At 47.6% G+C, this 14596-nt stretch overlaps 1 protein-coding gene across 2 annotated transcripts; it reads left to right on the top strand.

Annotated features, from left to right (window-relative positions):
• The first annotated feature begins 17 nt into the window (after nucleotides 1–17).
• Nucleotides 18–14175, top strand: HACD3 (3-hydroxyacyl-CoA dehydratase 3). 2 transcript variants are annotated; one of them, XM_053272387.1, is made up of 11 exons: nucleotides 18–151; nucleotides 1372–1414; nucleotides 4881–4954; nucleotides 6907–7071; nucleotides 8110–8161; nucleotides 8400–8510; nucleotides 9254–9381; nucleotides 10520–10632; nucleotides 11199–11305; nucleotides 11576–11707; nucleotides 12918–14175. In XM_053272387.1, the coding sequence occupies exons 1-11, from the start codon at nucleotides 47–49 to the stop codon at nucleotides 12992–12994; spliced, it is 1107 nt and encodes a 368-aa protein (XP_053128362.1). In that variant the 5' UTR covers nucleotides 18–46; the 3' UTR covers nucleotides 12995–14175. The 2 variants fall into 2 exon arrangements, with proteins under 2 accessions (XP_053128362.1, XP_053128361.1); XM_053272386.1 differs by lacking the exon at nucleotides 1372–1414 and having other exon boundaries at nucleotides 25–151.
• Nucleotides 14176–14596: the final 421 nt, after the last annotated feature.

Genomic DNA, 14596 nt, shown 5'->3' with positions numbered 1-14596 from the left:
TTGTCCCTCCCCGGCGCTGCATCTGCTTCTTGCCCGAGCCCGGAGGATGTCGAACGCCGGCGGCGGCAGCAGCAGCAGCCTCACCCCGCAGGTGCACTGGGCGCAGCGGCACCACGAGCTCTACCTGCGCGTGGAGCTGAGCGATGTGCAGGTGGGCGCTTGGTCACTCTTTTGGGGGTGGGGGGTTCCTCCTGGGCTCGGCAGCGGGGAGCTTGCCGCCATCTCCTCGCCCGGCTTCTCAGCGCCTTCTCCGGGCAGCTGCGCCCTGGCGCCGCGCGCCCTCTCCATTTTACGCACGGGCTCCAACTGGCCGTCGCTTCCTGCGGGCAGCGAAAGGCCCCTTCTAGAAGGCTCTCGCCCGCCTACTGCCCTCTGCACCTGCGGCGGGGCAGCCTGGGAGGCGGCTTCGTGCCGCGCTGAGCGCTGGCTTCGGCTCCCCTCGCCGGCCTGGCCCTGGGCGCGGCTGGCTCTCCTTGAGTGCGGTGCTTTGGCTTTGCAGGAGGGGGGCGTGACGCCACCGCTGCAGCCCTGCTCGGCCTGGCTCCTTAGAAGGCGCTCCTCCTGCTCAGCTGGGGGGATTTACTCCCGAGTAAACGTGCTCGGGTTGCAGCCTTGAGATGGGGAGGTCAGCAGCTTCGGTTTGCCGCGCAATCCTTTGGGTGCTTGTTCAGAAACCTGGCCGGTTGAGCGCAGTGGGGCTTCCTTGCTCCCCAGATGATGTTGGACTACAGATCCCATCATCCCCTGCCACAAGGAAGCATTCTGAGGATGGGACAGTTCTAGACTGCCCACCCTCTTAGGACCGCTAACAATTTTCTCAAACTTTTTGTAAACCGCCTGGAGGGTGGCATTTATTGAAAAGCAGTATATAGATATTTTAAATCACTGTTTCATCCATATATCTGTATGCTTTTCTGTTATTTATATACTTTTCAGGGTTCTCAGAGTGGCTGCCGAGTCATAAAATTAAGCCCATATTTAACTTCTTAAACCTGGTAGAACAATAAGAACACACTTAAAAGCCAGCCAAACTGTGAAAACAGTCAACTAAAATCAGTTCATTGATCTGCCAGAAGGCACTTATTAGCAACAGTAGTAGTCATTTTACAGTCAAAGATCAGATACCTTATTAGCAATATTCTAAGGTCTTTTGAAAGGAAGTTGCTTGCAAAATAGGTTGTGCAACTTATTTGAATTAAAACTTGCATGTCATGTGGCTTTTAGTGCTTTGTGGGGAGAAGGTGGTGTAGATCCTTTAAAATCTTTCAGAAAGCCCTGGATATGCTGTAAAATGACATCAAGGTTCATAAATTGGAGCACATGAGTTAGCAGCACCGTATAAACCTACCCACTTTTCCTGTTTGTCTGCAGGATCCTAATATATCCATTACAGATAATGTGCTCCGTTTCAAAGGTAGGTCTGTTCTGCAACGGTTTTCCTGATTTTTTTTCTTAGAGAAAGTGGCTTTGTGGGAGGAGATTTGTTGTTGAAAGCTGCTGACAGATTGCTGAGCCAGACAACACAATACCTGAACCTGAGTTTCTGAACTCATGTGGGCTGAAAAGCTTCCAGCTAACGTAACGGCTTTCCGTTGCGCAATTTCCCAGTCTATAAAATGGAAGAATGAAAGAGTCCCTCCTTTCTCCTCCTCCCATTGTCACAGCCTTAGTCATTTATTTATTTATTTTATTTTTACATATTTTTATACCGCCCAAAAGTTACGTCTCATAATTGACTTCCTATTTTAAGTATGGAGAATGGGGACTAGAGCTCAGGGGGTGAGCGCCTTCTTTGCATGCAGAAGATCCCAGGTTCAATCCCTACCTCCAGGTAGGGCTGGGAGAAACTCCTGCCTAAAACCTTGGAGAGCTGCTGCCAGTCAGTGTGGGCAATAGTGAGCTAGGTGGACCAATATCTGACTCTGTAGACAGCTTCCTATGTAATCAAACCATAACTTGCCCTTACGTTCAATCCAATTGGATGCATTCACATTCACAGCTAACATCCAATAAACTGCTGAGTAAGCCCTCTAAACTAGGACCACACAGTGTGGTTTGCAGTTCTGGTATATGAAGGGCCCAGACCTCAGTTTTGCTGTTCAGGTGTATAGGCAAATGGTGATTTAATTAAACCAGGAGGTTATTTATTAAGACTGTGTATGAGAGGGAAGCAGGAAGAGGAGGAGATCATGGCTCAAATCATGGTGGCTGAATGTGGCCATTGATTTTCCCAGGAATACAACCAACGTAAAGTGTGCTACAAATAGACATTATTATAGAATTAATAAACATAGAATATCTATGATAGACTAGAATATATGTCTATTATAATTTAAGTCTCTATTATAATATAAGCATAAATCTCGAATAGACTAGAATATCTATGATGGAAAAGACTAGAATACCTGTCTTGTCTTTTCCATTTTGGGACACAAAGCCTATTACTATGTTTAAAAGCATTTATTTTCTGGCCATGAGGACTGCAAACCTAGGCTGTTGGTATGCAAGACATTTCTTTAAAATATATATTTTAAAAGAGCCTCGTAGCCTCATGTTTCCTTTTTCCTGTCCCAGTATATTTGCACGGATGCAGCCAACAACCCACATTTGACTATGGCTGTGACACATTTCCATATTTCCCTGATCCGTTGAGCGGAACACAAAGGGCCCTGGTAGCAATGTTCTCTCCCCTGCACCTTGTGTACAATTGTTGTTGGGGTTTTTAGAACAAGAGCTAGCCTTTTGGTCTTGGAGGTCACCAGATTCCTGTGGAGTCTTTGCTTTAAGCAGTTCAGCTCTGAGCTTCTGTCTTGAGTTTGCATTCTGTTAATTTTTGTGTAAATGACATCTAAAATGATGCAGTGGGGAAATGCTTGACTAACAAGCAGAAGGTTACTGGTTCGTATCCCCACTGGTATGTTTCCCAGAGTGGGAAACTTCTATATCGGGCAGCAGTGATATAGGAAGATGCTGAAAGGCATAATCTCAGACTGCCCAGGAGGAGGCGATGGTCAACCCCTCCTGTATTCTACCAAAAGGGAAACCACAGGGCTCTGTGGGCGCCAGGAGTCAACACCAACCCAACGGCACACTTTACCTTTTTAAAATACAAAACTTAACAAATGTTGTTTTTACTTCTTTAGCACCATCTGTGTGCAAAGTACTTCTCGAGAGAGGCAGAGAGAGGTCCCTGCCTGGAGACACTCACAGTGTGAAAATAGACACAGAGGAGACGATAATGTAAAGGGAGAAGGAATGAAATGGGGGATAAGAAATGGAGAGGAGAGCTGGTCTTGTGGTAGCAAGCATGACTTGACCCCTAAGCTAAGCAGGGTCTGCCCTGGTTGCAAATGAATGGGAGACTAGAAGTGTGAGCACTGGAAGAGATTCCCCTCAGGGGATGGAGCCGCTCTGGAAAGAACAGAAGGTTCCAAGTACTCTCCCTGGCAGCATCTCCAAGAAAGGGCTAACTGGCCCTCTCCACCCCCAGCACAGTACCTCCAGTGACTGTTGCTGGTGTCTATCTTATGTTTCTTTTTAGATTGTAAGCCCTTTGGGGACAGGGAGCCATCCTATTTATGTATCATTTCTCTGTGTAAACCGCCCTGAGCCCTTTTTGAAAGGCTGATATAGAAATCGAATGAACGAATGAATGAATGAGAGAGATTCCTACCTGCAACCTTGGAGAAACCACTGCCAGTCTGTGTAGACAATACTGAACTAGATAGACCAATGGTCTGACTCAGTATATGGCAGCTTCCTATGTAATATAACTAGAAAAATAATGCTGTAATTCAGGCCTGCTCAACTTCGGCCCTCCTGCAGATGTTGGCTTACAACTCCCATAATCCCTGGCATTGGACTCCACCATTTACATAGGAAGCTGCTGCCTTATTCTGAGTCAGACCATATCTTGGAGATGCAACAGAGGGAATCTGGGACCTTCTCTTCCCAGAGCGGCCCTATCCTATAGTGCTCACACATGTAGTCTGCCATTCAAATGCAGATCAGGGTGGACTCTGCTTATCAAAAGGAACCATTCATGCTTGCTGCCACAAGACCAGCTCTCCTCCCATTCACTCTTCCCAGATGTTGTGGACGACAACTCCCAGAATCCTCAGCCAAAGGTCATTTCAGCTGGGGATGCTGGGAGTTGTAGTCAACATCTAAGGATCCCTGTTAGAGGGAACACTGCTCCCATTTAATGGAATCTATTGGAGATGGGGCCACTGCTCAGTGAGAGTACATCTGCTTAGCATTTATTTATTTAGCACATTTCTGTATTTCCCCATGTGTCAGTTTCTGGGCAGTTCACAATCTAAGCATGCAGAAGGTTCCAGGTTGAGTCCCTGGCAGCATCTCCAGGTAAGGCTGAGGAAAATGCCTGCCTGGAGAGCTGCTGCCAGTCAGAGTAGAAAGATGGTACTAAGCAAGATGGACCAATTGTCTGACTCGGTAGGCAGCAGCTTCCTATGTTCCTGTTTCAGATTGCAGGTGGGGGAGGATCACATGGTTAAATGCTCACTTGCGTAAAAAGCTTCCTGCAGGATTCATTGCTATATTCAATTAATGCCCAGATTCTGGCAGTGCATGTTTGTTTCCCATTTCTCTTTTCATGTTACCTCTTTCTATTCTCATTTCAAATTCAAAGGAGAGAGAGCTGGGTGTCCTTATTCTTTTAAAGGACAACATTTTGATTTGGAAAATGTTGTGAGACTGCAGTAAGGATCTGCTCGGAAGAGGGTAGGAATAGCTGCCATTCAGACACAAAAGGATAGTCTCTTTGGAACATCTTCATAGAAATAAAATCTCATCAGACATGAGTCTGGGGCAGTATACAAATATGCAGAATAATAAAATGCATGCATCTCTTTTTCCAGCTCAAGGCCATGGTGCCAAAGGAGATAACGTGTACGAATTTCAGATTGAGTTCCTAGAACCCGTGAAACCCCAGGTAAGGAGTGCTCTCTCCTGCTATGCCTGGCTTACAAAGGTGATGTTTTGATCCCAGTGTGAGATCCCAAATGCGAGTTCTAGTTAATGCACACTTTTGGAGATTCGGACCTGTTCAGATCATGTTTTGTGTTAATACATGTAAAATATTCGCTGTGTAACGGAGGTGCATTAATGGAGACCATGATGCTGTGCTGATTGTGCACTGGCAAGGAAGTCTGTGTTATCTCTCGTTTCCTTAAAGGACCAGTAGCCTTTAAATCTGAGAGATGGAGAAAGATGAGGCCAGCTGCCTAGCTCTGGTCTTCTCGCTACAGAGTCCAGTTTGAACTTCTCCGGGGCTGCCCTCACATGTTTTAAAAGGCTGGAAATTATTCCCTTGATAGTCAGGTTAACTGCTGATTGGATTATTATGTGGAATTCATAGCAAGCCCTGGCCCTTTATTTTCCCTGGGGTGGCGGAAGGGAGAGTTCGAACACTTTGCTCCTTTGCTTGTGAAGGGCTTGGAGGACACTGTGCAGAAGAGTCCCAAATTCACTCCCTGGCAGCATCTCCAGGTAGGGCTGAGAAAGACTCCTGCCTGAAGCCTTGGAGAGCCAATGCCCGTCAGTGTTGTGCTAGATGGACCAAGGGTCTGACTCAGTATAAGGCAGTTTCCTATGTAAAAACGTGTAGCTTTTAAGTTTGTGGGATGCCTACACGCATGCTAGCACGTGATGCAGAACAAAAGTCCTCTATTGACTTGAATGTGTGTGTGTTTCAATTAAGTTAGGTTTCTTAACTGGGTGCCACTTTTCCTTGAAGCCTTTGACACAACCCTTAATCTCTCTTACAACCAAGCCTAATTTAAACCTGTTTAACTGAAACAGATGCATATTCTTTCCTTGTTTACGTGTCCCTAAATTTCCCCTTCTGACATTTTCCCAGCCTGTAAGCCCTTCAGGGCAGAGACCTGCCCTCTTATTTGTTGTAAAACACCATGTACGTGTATAAATATATAAATCCAAAGAATTTGGCTAAGCAGCCGTATAGATAAAATCAATGTGTGTCGGATTGCTCAACCTCTTCCAGATCTTCAGTAGTCATTCTGGTCTGTCCGGTCCCTCTGAGCATGGAATATAGTGTCAAAATACCTTGTGCGGGTTATGATGTAAGCCACTGGAGTAACCCATCTGCTCGTCCTGCAGTAGATAAGATTTCATGCGAGCTGCAAGATAAAGACTTGATTCTGCTTCTTCTAGGCAGTTACTTGCAGCCAATTGTGTAGCAGTGAACTGGCCGTGATTTGTAGCCATATCTGCTGTCCATATCTTTTGGCATGCATCCGTGGCCATTGCCAAAAGTTGCAGGAGCTCTGAAGCTGCCACCTACAGGAATTGGAGACATCAAAGCACCCCTAATAGCTTGAGCAATGCCAGTTTCTTTGTTGCACAAAGTTCCACAAGTTCAAAACTCTGACGATATACCTGCAGTTCCCAGGGATTTGGAACTTTGCCATCCAGAAATCAAGAGGTTGTGAAATCCATCTTATGTAACTGCCACCTACGCCTTTCCCCTTATTCTCATGGACTAGAAATCTTTCCCCTCCTTGCCCACGAGCATGCATAGAAATGGTCCCCACCCACCTCTACCTTTTAAGGTTTAATTTGGGTTCTTGCATGAATTACAGAACACCTCCCTGTTGAAATGAAAAGAGAATAAAGTAAGAAGAATTGACTGTTCCCAGGTCATCAGTGTGTTCCAAATGTCGAAGATAGATTTGTAAGCGAGACAGGATAGTAAATGTTGTGGACTAGTAACCTGGTGTGCACTTATTTGGAAGACTGAAGTAATCTGCCCCTGGAATGGGCAGAGATGATGGTTGTGAGTGCATTTCTCAAGCATTCCATTCATGGACCTTTCCCTCCTTGCTTCTGGTTTCTCATATTTATAATGCGGTTATATTTTCCTAGCTGGCCTATAAAATGACACAGAGGCAGCTGAACATCACCGTGAAGAAGGAAGAGAGCCATTGGTGGGAGCGGCTGACCAGGCAGGAGAAGCGGCCGCTGTTTCTGGCTCCCGACTTTGATCGCTGGTTGGATGAGTCCGATGCTGAGATGGAGCTCAGAGCAAAGGTGATGTCAGGCTGGTGGTCCGGGGCGGGGGGGGGGGGGATCTCATGGCTTTCTCAGAGCACTCCCGGAGGGGGTCGTCTTGCCTGGATTCCAAGCTCTGCAGCGAAAGTGGTGGTAACACCCCTGCTCCCTGAGCAAAGAGGCCACCTTTTTAAAGTGCTGATCCTCTTTATTGAGCAGGGGGAGAGCAACTGGCCCTGTCCAACCCTAGCACAGCATCCCTCCAGTGGCTGCTTCGTGTCTCCTAGTAGATTGTAAGCCCTCTGTTTATTATAACAAACCACCTATAAAATAATAAACCATCTTGTTTGTTGTTCTGTATAAACTGCTCTGAGAACTCTGGTTGAAAAGCGGCATATAAATATTCATAGTAGTCGTATAACCTGTTTTAACCCACACTTCAGCCCAAGGGGTCCCCAGAGAGCACTGTGCATGAAATAGTGACCATGGAAACCATCAAATATTTAAAACGGAGCAGCAACACAGTAGAGCTGAAATGTGTTTTCCAAGCGTTTTGGGAGGGTGTCTCCCCCCCTCCCCACTACTTCTGAATTTTGGACCACCTGTGATTTATTCCTTAGAAGCACTTGCATCGTTCTGGCTTTCCCTTGTACAAGAGGTTAGCTGTCCTCTTGAACTAGCTAAAACCAGAAATATGCAGGTGTTCCAATGGAGTCTGTCGTGGGTGGTCCGAAACGCGGATGGGCTGAGGGGACATCCTCCCCACTCTCAAAAACATCTTGCCAAGAGGCTAATTCTCTAGAAAAATAGACACAAGGGAGACAACTGAGGAAGGCGAGGGAAGTGGAAGCAGAGGGAAGTATGATTGTTGCAGTTGTGCACACTTGTTTGGGTTTAGATACAGTTAGATAGGAGGCTTGCCTTGGACCGTTGTGCAAAGATGTGCTGCAACATTCCGCTCACCTCGGGCACAGAAGAGTTTGTGCAACGTAGCAGAAGTGTGATGCAAGAGTCAGTTGCCAGCAGCTGTTTTCAGGTTGCACTAATGCTTTCGAAAACTGCCTCTCTGATCCTCAGGAGGAAGAAAGGATTAACAAGATCAGCCTAGAGAACAGAGTCCCCAGAGACCGTAAGTGGCTGCGTTTTTTAAGAGGGCGACTCTTTTGGGCTTCAGCAAGTAGCTCCATGCAAGGCGGAGGGAATAAAGGCTGGGTGTTTCTGTTGACATAACAGTCCAGCCTGCCACTCTCCTGCTGAATGCTTGGATTTGCTCTGAAAGCATAGATGCCCTAAGGTGGGCGGGAAGAAGGGGCATGTACTCTGCATAAGACCCTCGGCTTACCTGGTGGTTCTGTGATGAGTTGCAGCTTTCCGACACTTGAAGAGAGGATACTTGTTCATGTACAACCTTGTGCAGTTCCTGGGCTTCTCCTGGATCTTCGTGAATATGACGGTTCGGCTTTTTATGCTGGGAAAAGGTACATCCATCGAGCTCAGTCTTGTCTACAATGACTGGCAGTGGCTCTCCCAGGTTTTAGGCAGGAGTCTCTCCCAGCCCTACCTGGAGATGCCACCAGGGAGTGAACCTGGGACCTTCTACACGCAAGCCACTGAGCTGCAGCCCCATCCCCTGAGGGGGATATCTTACAGCGCTCACAGGTAGTCTCCCGTCCAAATGCAAACCAAGGTGGACCCTGTTTAGCAAAGGGGGCAATTCTTGCTTTCAAGACCAGCTGTAGTCCTTGTGCTCTCCTTTCTGCCCTTGTCCCTGCGAGCTTCCACTTCTTCCAAACAGAAAAATGGCACCCGTTTTCCACATGGTGGATCTGGAAAGCCCAAACGTGGCTTCCTCTGGGGTGTCGTAAGGGCGGTGGAGAGGCAGGGTGGCACTGTGGTAGCTTCCCCTGGGTGTGGTGATACGCAGATCTGCACCTCATGGTTGAAATCCAAAGAACAGTTCCAGGGGCATCCAGTGGAGTGGTTGGCTTCCCTCCTGCCTGGGCAGTTCCGTGAATTGCTGGCCCCTTCTCGAAGAGGCTTCCAATGGGGCAAGGTTTGAGAGAGGGCTGCTCCCAACTGGCCGCGGGAGCCTGAGGCCAGATGTGCTGTTCTTTGGCTCCTGGCCTCTTTCTAAGACGCATCCCTGAGAGTTCAGACAGAGACCTCTTCTCCCCCGGTTGCTAATACGGGTGCTCAGAATGCGCGGGCTCTGTCCTTGCAGACTCCTTCTTCGACACATTCTACACCACGGCGGACATGATGTACTTCTGCCAGATGCTGGCATTCATGGAGATCGTCAACACGTTGATCGGACTTGTCAGAGCTCCAATCCTGCCTATTCTAGTCCAGGTAATCTCTTTCCTTCTGAGCGCTCTGATAAACTAGAAAATGGCTCTTTCGGGTTTCAGGCAGGGATCCTTCCTCGGCCGTCCTTGGTGCTGCTGCCGCCGCCAGGGATTGGGCCTGGGGCCTTCTGCATGCAAAGCCAGTGCTCTGCCACTGAGCTGTGGCCCCAGCCCCAAGGCCATCGGAATCTGCTGTCTGCTGAGCCAGACCCTTGTTCAATATAGTCGACGCTGACTGGCAGTGGCTCTCCAAGGTTTTAGGCAAGGCTCTTTCCCAGCTGGATTGAACCTGGGGCCTTGTGCATGCAAACAGTGTTCCCTCTAACAGGGGTTCCCAGATGTTGTTGACTACAATTCCCAGAATCCCCATCTGCAATGGCTTTGCTTGGGGATTATGGGAGTTGTAGTCAACAACATCGGGGAACCCCTGTTAGAGGGAACGCTGCATGCAAAGCAGGTGCTCTGCCAGTGAGCTAGCTTGCCCCCCCACTCTCTCTCTGGCTGTCCTCACCCTGTAGTAGACAGTGGCACCCTGACAGGTGGGTGGAGAAGGTGCTATCCTGGTAATGTTTACAAATAGTCAAATAATTTGCCAGTGAAGGACTCTCCAACCCCCGCACTAACCTCCTCAGACTCTTTTGCGTGTCGCATTCATGTGAGAACAACAATTCGCTCTCCCTTCTGCTCTCTTTATACAATGACACACACACCCCGCTCATCTCGTTCTCATTGGAAGAGGGACTAAAGCTCCATCAAATTATTATTTTTAATTTTTTTTTTTTTTTTTTACATTTCTATCCCTCTCTTCCTCCGGGGAGCTCAGAGCTGTGTCCATGGTTGTCTTTATCTTCACAACAACCCTGTGAGGTAGGTTAGGCTGAGAGATACACGACTGGCCCAGAGTCTCCCAGTGAGTTTCTTGGTTGAATGGGGATTTGAACTTGGGTCTTCCCTGTCCTAGTTCAACACTCTAAACACTATGGCATACTGGCCCTCAGATGGAATTAAGTTGCGTTTGTGAGCCTTCCAGACACATTGAGCGCATTCCTGGCTTCCTCCTGCCCTCTGTTAGAAAACAGTTTGCAACTTGTGTGCCCATTATAGACATTTCTCTCCTCTCTCTCCCGCCCCCCCACCCCCAGGTCTGCGGGAGGAATTTTGTTTTATTTCTCGTCCTTGGCGGCGTGGAGGAAATGCAGAGCAAAGCAGTTGTCTTTTTCGTCTTCTACGTCTGGAGCATGGTTGAGATATTCAGGTATTGGGGGGGCGCGGGCATTTTGCCCTTCAGTGCTTGCACTTCCGGACTGTATCTCGTGCTTTCTGCATTGCTGCCCCTTCTAACTCTTGTGTGGCGTCGGGTTTCTCTTCCTCTCCTCCCTCCACCAAAACTCAAACTTTTGCCAGGAAGCCTTTGGCTTAACCCTTCAGTTCTCACGGAGCCATTCCTCTCCTGGCTCAGACAAATTAGTCCTAGCAAACGAAATCTAGTTGGGAGTTGCCTGCTCTGGCTGGCAGCAGCTCTCCAAAATTCCAGGCAGGAGTCTTTCTCAGCCGTACCTGGAGATGCTGCCAGGGATCGAACATGGGACCTCCTGCATGCAAAGCAGATGCTCTACCACCAAGCTGTGGAACTGAAGAACATCTAGGGACATAATGCAGGGGAGTGAGTGGGAAGGTGGATGTTTTTATATTAAAATAGAAGCGCTAAGCCTGGGAAACAGGTTGCATTGCTGCTTTCTCCTCCTGGCATTCTGTTTGTTCTCATTTTGGCAGTGAGCTAAGCCTGAAGGCACGCCTTTTCTCCCTTGTGTTTGCCTCTAGGTACCCATTCTACATGCTGTCCTGCATCGACATAGAATGGAAGGCTCTTACCTGGATTCGGTACAGCATCTGGATCCCTCTCTACCCTCTGGGCCTCTTGGCAGAAGGTACGCAGGAGAGAACAGGCTGAGTTTCCCCCTCTCTAGAAGATTGTAACAGGCGGCAGGGTTCATGGCAAAGGAGGCGCTCTCCTAAATAGCCTCAACCCAAGCCATTCAGGGCTTTATAGGTAATAACCAGCACGTTGTATTTCACCCGGAAACATATTGGCAGTCAGTGCAGTTCTTTCAAAACCGGTGTTATGTGATATGGGCTTGGCCAGCTCCTCCTTGCTCCTCCTCACTGGGTGCCCTGACCCCGCTCCCTTCTCTTTCCAGCTGTGTCGGTGATCCAGGCCATTCCAGTCTTCAACAGCACGGGGAGATTCAGCTTCATGCTGCCTCATCCCTTGAACATCACCATTCCGTTTTCCGTTTTCCTTCAACTCTATCTTGTGCTGCTGTTTCTAGGTGAGTTTTTGATCATCTCGTTAAAGCAACAACAGCAACAAAACTTCTAAAGAGACAGTGAGATTGGGATGAGCCTCAGTAGGAAGAGGATGGTTTTGACTTTGTGACTTGCACAGTTGTTGGCATGTACTAGATCAGTGTCTGGTGTGCTATTTTGGGCCACTTCAAAACAGGGGGACCTTAATACTCCCCCAGATATGAGTGGGGCAGGGTACTTGCAGGGCTCGCAGGGGGTACTCGGAGCCCTCCTGTCTCCCCCACCCCCCCACCCCACGCTATAGCTATGCTATCTTTTCCCCGTCTGAGGATTTCTGGCTTCAAGCTGATGTGTTCTCAGCAATGTGTCAGCGGGGAGGAGGGGGAAGATCCTCCTCTTCTCCTAATTGGTTGGCTTCATGCTGAAGCTCAGAGTATCCCTCCCCTCAGCCTGATTGGCTGGCTTCAGAAAAACTAGGACTGAGTACTGGGCAAGTGAACTTGACCCATTCATTTCAATAAGACTGCTTATGAGTAACTTAGGGAGTGACTAATTCAGTCACTGGCTCACATCTACACTAACTATAACACTTAAGTTGGGAGGGAGAGAGAGAGAGAGAGAGAGAGAGAGAGTGTGTTTCATGTCCGATCATGCTCACTCCCCGGGCCCCAGTTATGAGATGGGCTACTCCAGTCACTGGCTTACATCCAGATTAAATTGCTCATAAGCAGTCTTATTGAAATTAATCGGACAAGTTTACTTGTCCTATTTCAATAGGAGTACTTGACGAACAAGCAGAAGGTTGCCAGTTCGAATCACCGCTGCTACTATATCAGGCAGTAGTGATACAGGGAGATGCTGAAAGACATAATCTCACACTGAGCGGGAGGAGGCAATGGTCAACCCCTCCTGTATTCTACCAAAGAAAACCACAGGGCTCCGTGGACACCAGGAGACAACACTGACTTGATGGCACACTTTACCTTTACTTCTGAGTAACTTAGCCTGAATGTATACTAGTGCCTGGAGTAGCCTGTCTCATAACTGTAACATTTAGAATTTTTGTGTGTATCCATACACTCCAACTTCCTACCTACAAATGACTGTGGGGTACTGAGCTGAAGGTTTGCAACAGGAGGAATACACTTGTTAGGGAAACACCCACCCACCCACACTCTCTAGCAGTAATGGTTTGGGGACTTAACACTTCTTTTCCTCTCCATTTTGCTTTAGGGCCATTTGTAAATTTCCGTCATCTCTACAAGCAACGGAAGCGACACCTTGGACCAAAGAAGAGGAAAGTGCATTAGGCCCAAGACTGAATTAGTTTCATATTCTAATCTCCCTTGAAGGCAGGATTAAGTCTGTCTGTTTCTCTCTCTCTCTCTCTCGTATTCCTAATGGTTTTATTCGCCTTGTTAATCCTGAAAATCAGTTTTGTACAGTTATAGTCAGCTTGGTTCCTCTTCTTCTCCCCCCAGCAGTTATCCAGGCTGCATTTCCCCACACAAGCTCGATCGAGCTGTTCTTGGGTCAAGTGAAAGACTGAAAGCACTGTAGTACTAGAACTTGCCTCCTGTGGCATATGCAAGCGGAGCCCTTTCTGTGAATAAAACCTCCCTCTGTGGGAGAAAAACAGCCACCTTCAGCCTCCTGCCACAACCTCCACAGGCAAGAGATTTCCAATTAGCATATGGCATTTTGGGGGGCTGGTTTTAGTCCAGACTCTTAAAATGGCCCAAGGAGCAGAGAAACAGGACAGTCACAGCTACAATATTAAGGGTCATAAGCTAGGCCCTGAGAATAGTAAGGGTGAGAAGTGATCCTCGTTATAATTAATAGGTTTGTCACCCTGACCCTCCCTTACTGCTGGTAGTGGAAATTACTAGCTTTGGGGTTAAGGAAGAAGCACTTCAGTCTGGTTAGATTCTTTACACCCTTATTCTAGGCCCCTTAATAGGGGAAGCAAATCCTACTGTTTGGAATATCGTTTTCTTCTGTAGTAGGGCACTCCTTGTGATGCAGGGTTGACCTTGTGGACCCCACCACCACCTCCACCAATCTGCTTCAGGAGGCCTTTTGAATCTACCTACGTTTCTAGAAATAGCCCAGAGAGCGGTTTGTCTTCTGTCCTTGGTCTTGTGGGGGAAACGTCAATTGTCCATCACTCTTTCACGACACATTGATTCACCAAAGCACGTAGACAACTTCCAGAGTTATTAGGTTTCATTTACTCCAGGTGGGTAAATGTTTGGGGTGTAGTTTTTATTATCACAAAGCCCTGGGCTGCCATACTTGGTGCCACCAACTTTTAAAAGAGCACCATATCCTCTGTTGCTTGTTTGGTCAGTCTGAATACTTTCCCCACCATCCTCTTAAAATTCCATTTTTTTGGTAGGGTGCAGGCACGTGTGTGTCATGCATCTATCTGTCTCTGCTGGTCTCTCAGAAGGCAAGCCACATGTATTTCTAATAAAGATTTAAGAACATATTTCGTTTAGCACTCATGGCCTTTTTGTTTTATCCGTGTTTTGCTAGCCTGTGGTTCTCTTCCTCTGTACCTCTCTCCACCTGCTGTATCTTCCTTGACCCTGCCTGCCTCCTTACCTTTCCTACAAGTCTCACCTTTCCTAATCTATTGTACGTAGTCCGGCTGAGCCTTTAGTGTGGTTTTAAATGACCTCCAAGGATCATGGGGAGATGTGACCAAGTAGATACACTTGACTTCATGGGCAACTTTCTTTCTGCAGTTCAACACCTGCAATTTATCAACTCCACTCTGTGGCCAAAAGTGCTAGAAATTTTCATAAAAACTAAAGAAAGAAACACCTGAACTCAAGCTTATGACCTCTAAGCCTAGCCTTTTGCAGGGTGTGACTGAGACGTCTCTGTCCTAGCTGTTTCTTCCATGT

The sequence above is a fragment of the Hemicordylus capensis genome, chromosome 10 (genome assembly GCF_027244095.1).
Source record: "Hemicordylus capensis ecotype Gifberg chromosome 10, rHemCap1.1.pri, whole genome shotgun sequence".
NCBI classification, from domain to species: Eukaryota; Metazoa; Chordata; class Lepidosauria; order Squamata; family Cordylidae; genus Hemicordylus; species Hemicordylus capensis.
This window is presented reverse-complemented; position numbering and strand designations above follow the sequence as displayed.

What these genes read in the sequence shown, in the direction of transcription:
- HACD3 (XM_053272387.1), top strand. Translation starts at nt 47, where the DNA reads ATGTCGAACGCCGGCGGCGGCAGCAGCAGCAGCCTCACCCCGCAGGTG. An exon ending in GAACAGAGTCCCCAGAGACC is followed by an intron (nt 8,162 to 8,399) that starts GTAAGTGGCTGC and finishes GATGAGTTGCAG; the next exon opens with CTTTCCGACACTTGAAGAGA. An exon ending in TCTGGGCCTCTTGGCAGAAG is followed by an intron (nt 11,306 to 11,575) that starts GTACGCAGGAGA and finishes TTCTCTTTCCAG; the next exon opens with CTGTGTCGGTGATCCAGGCC.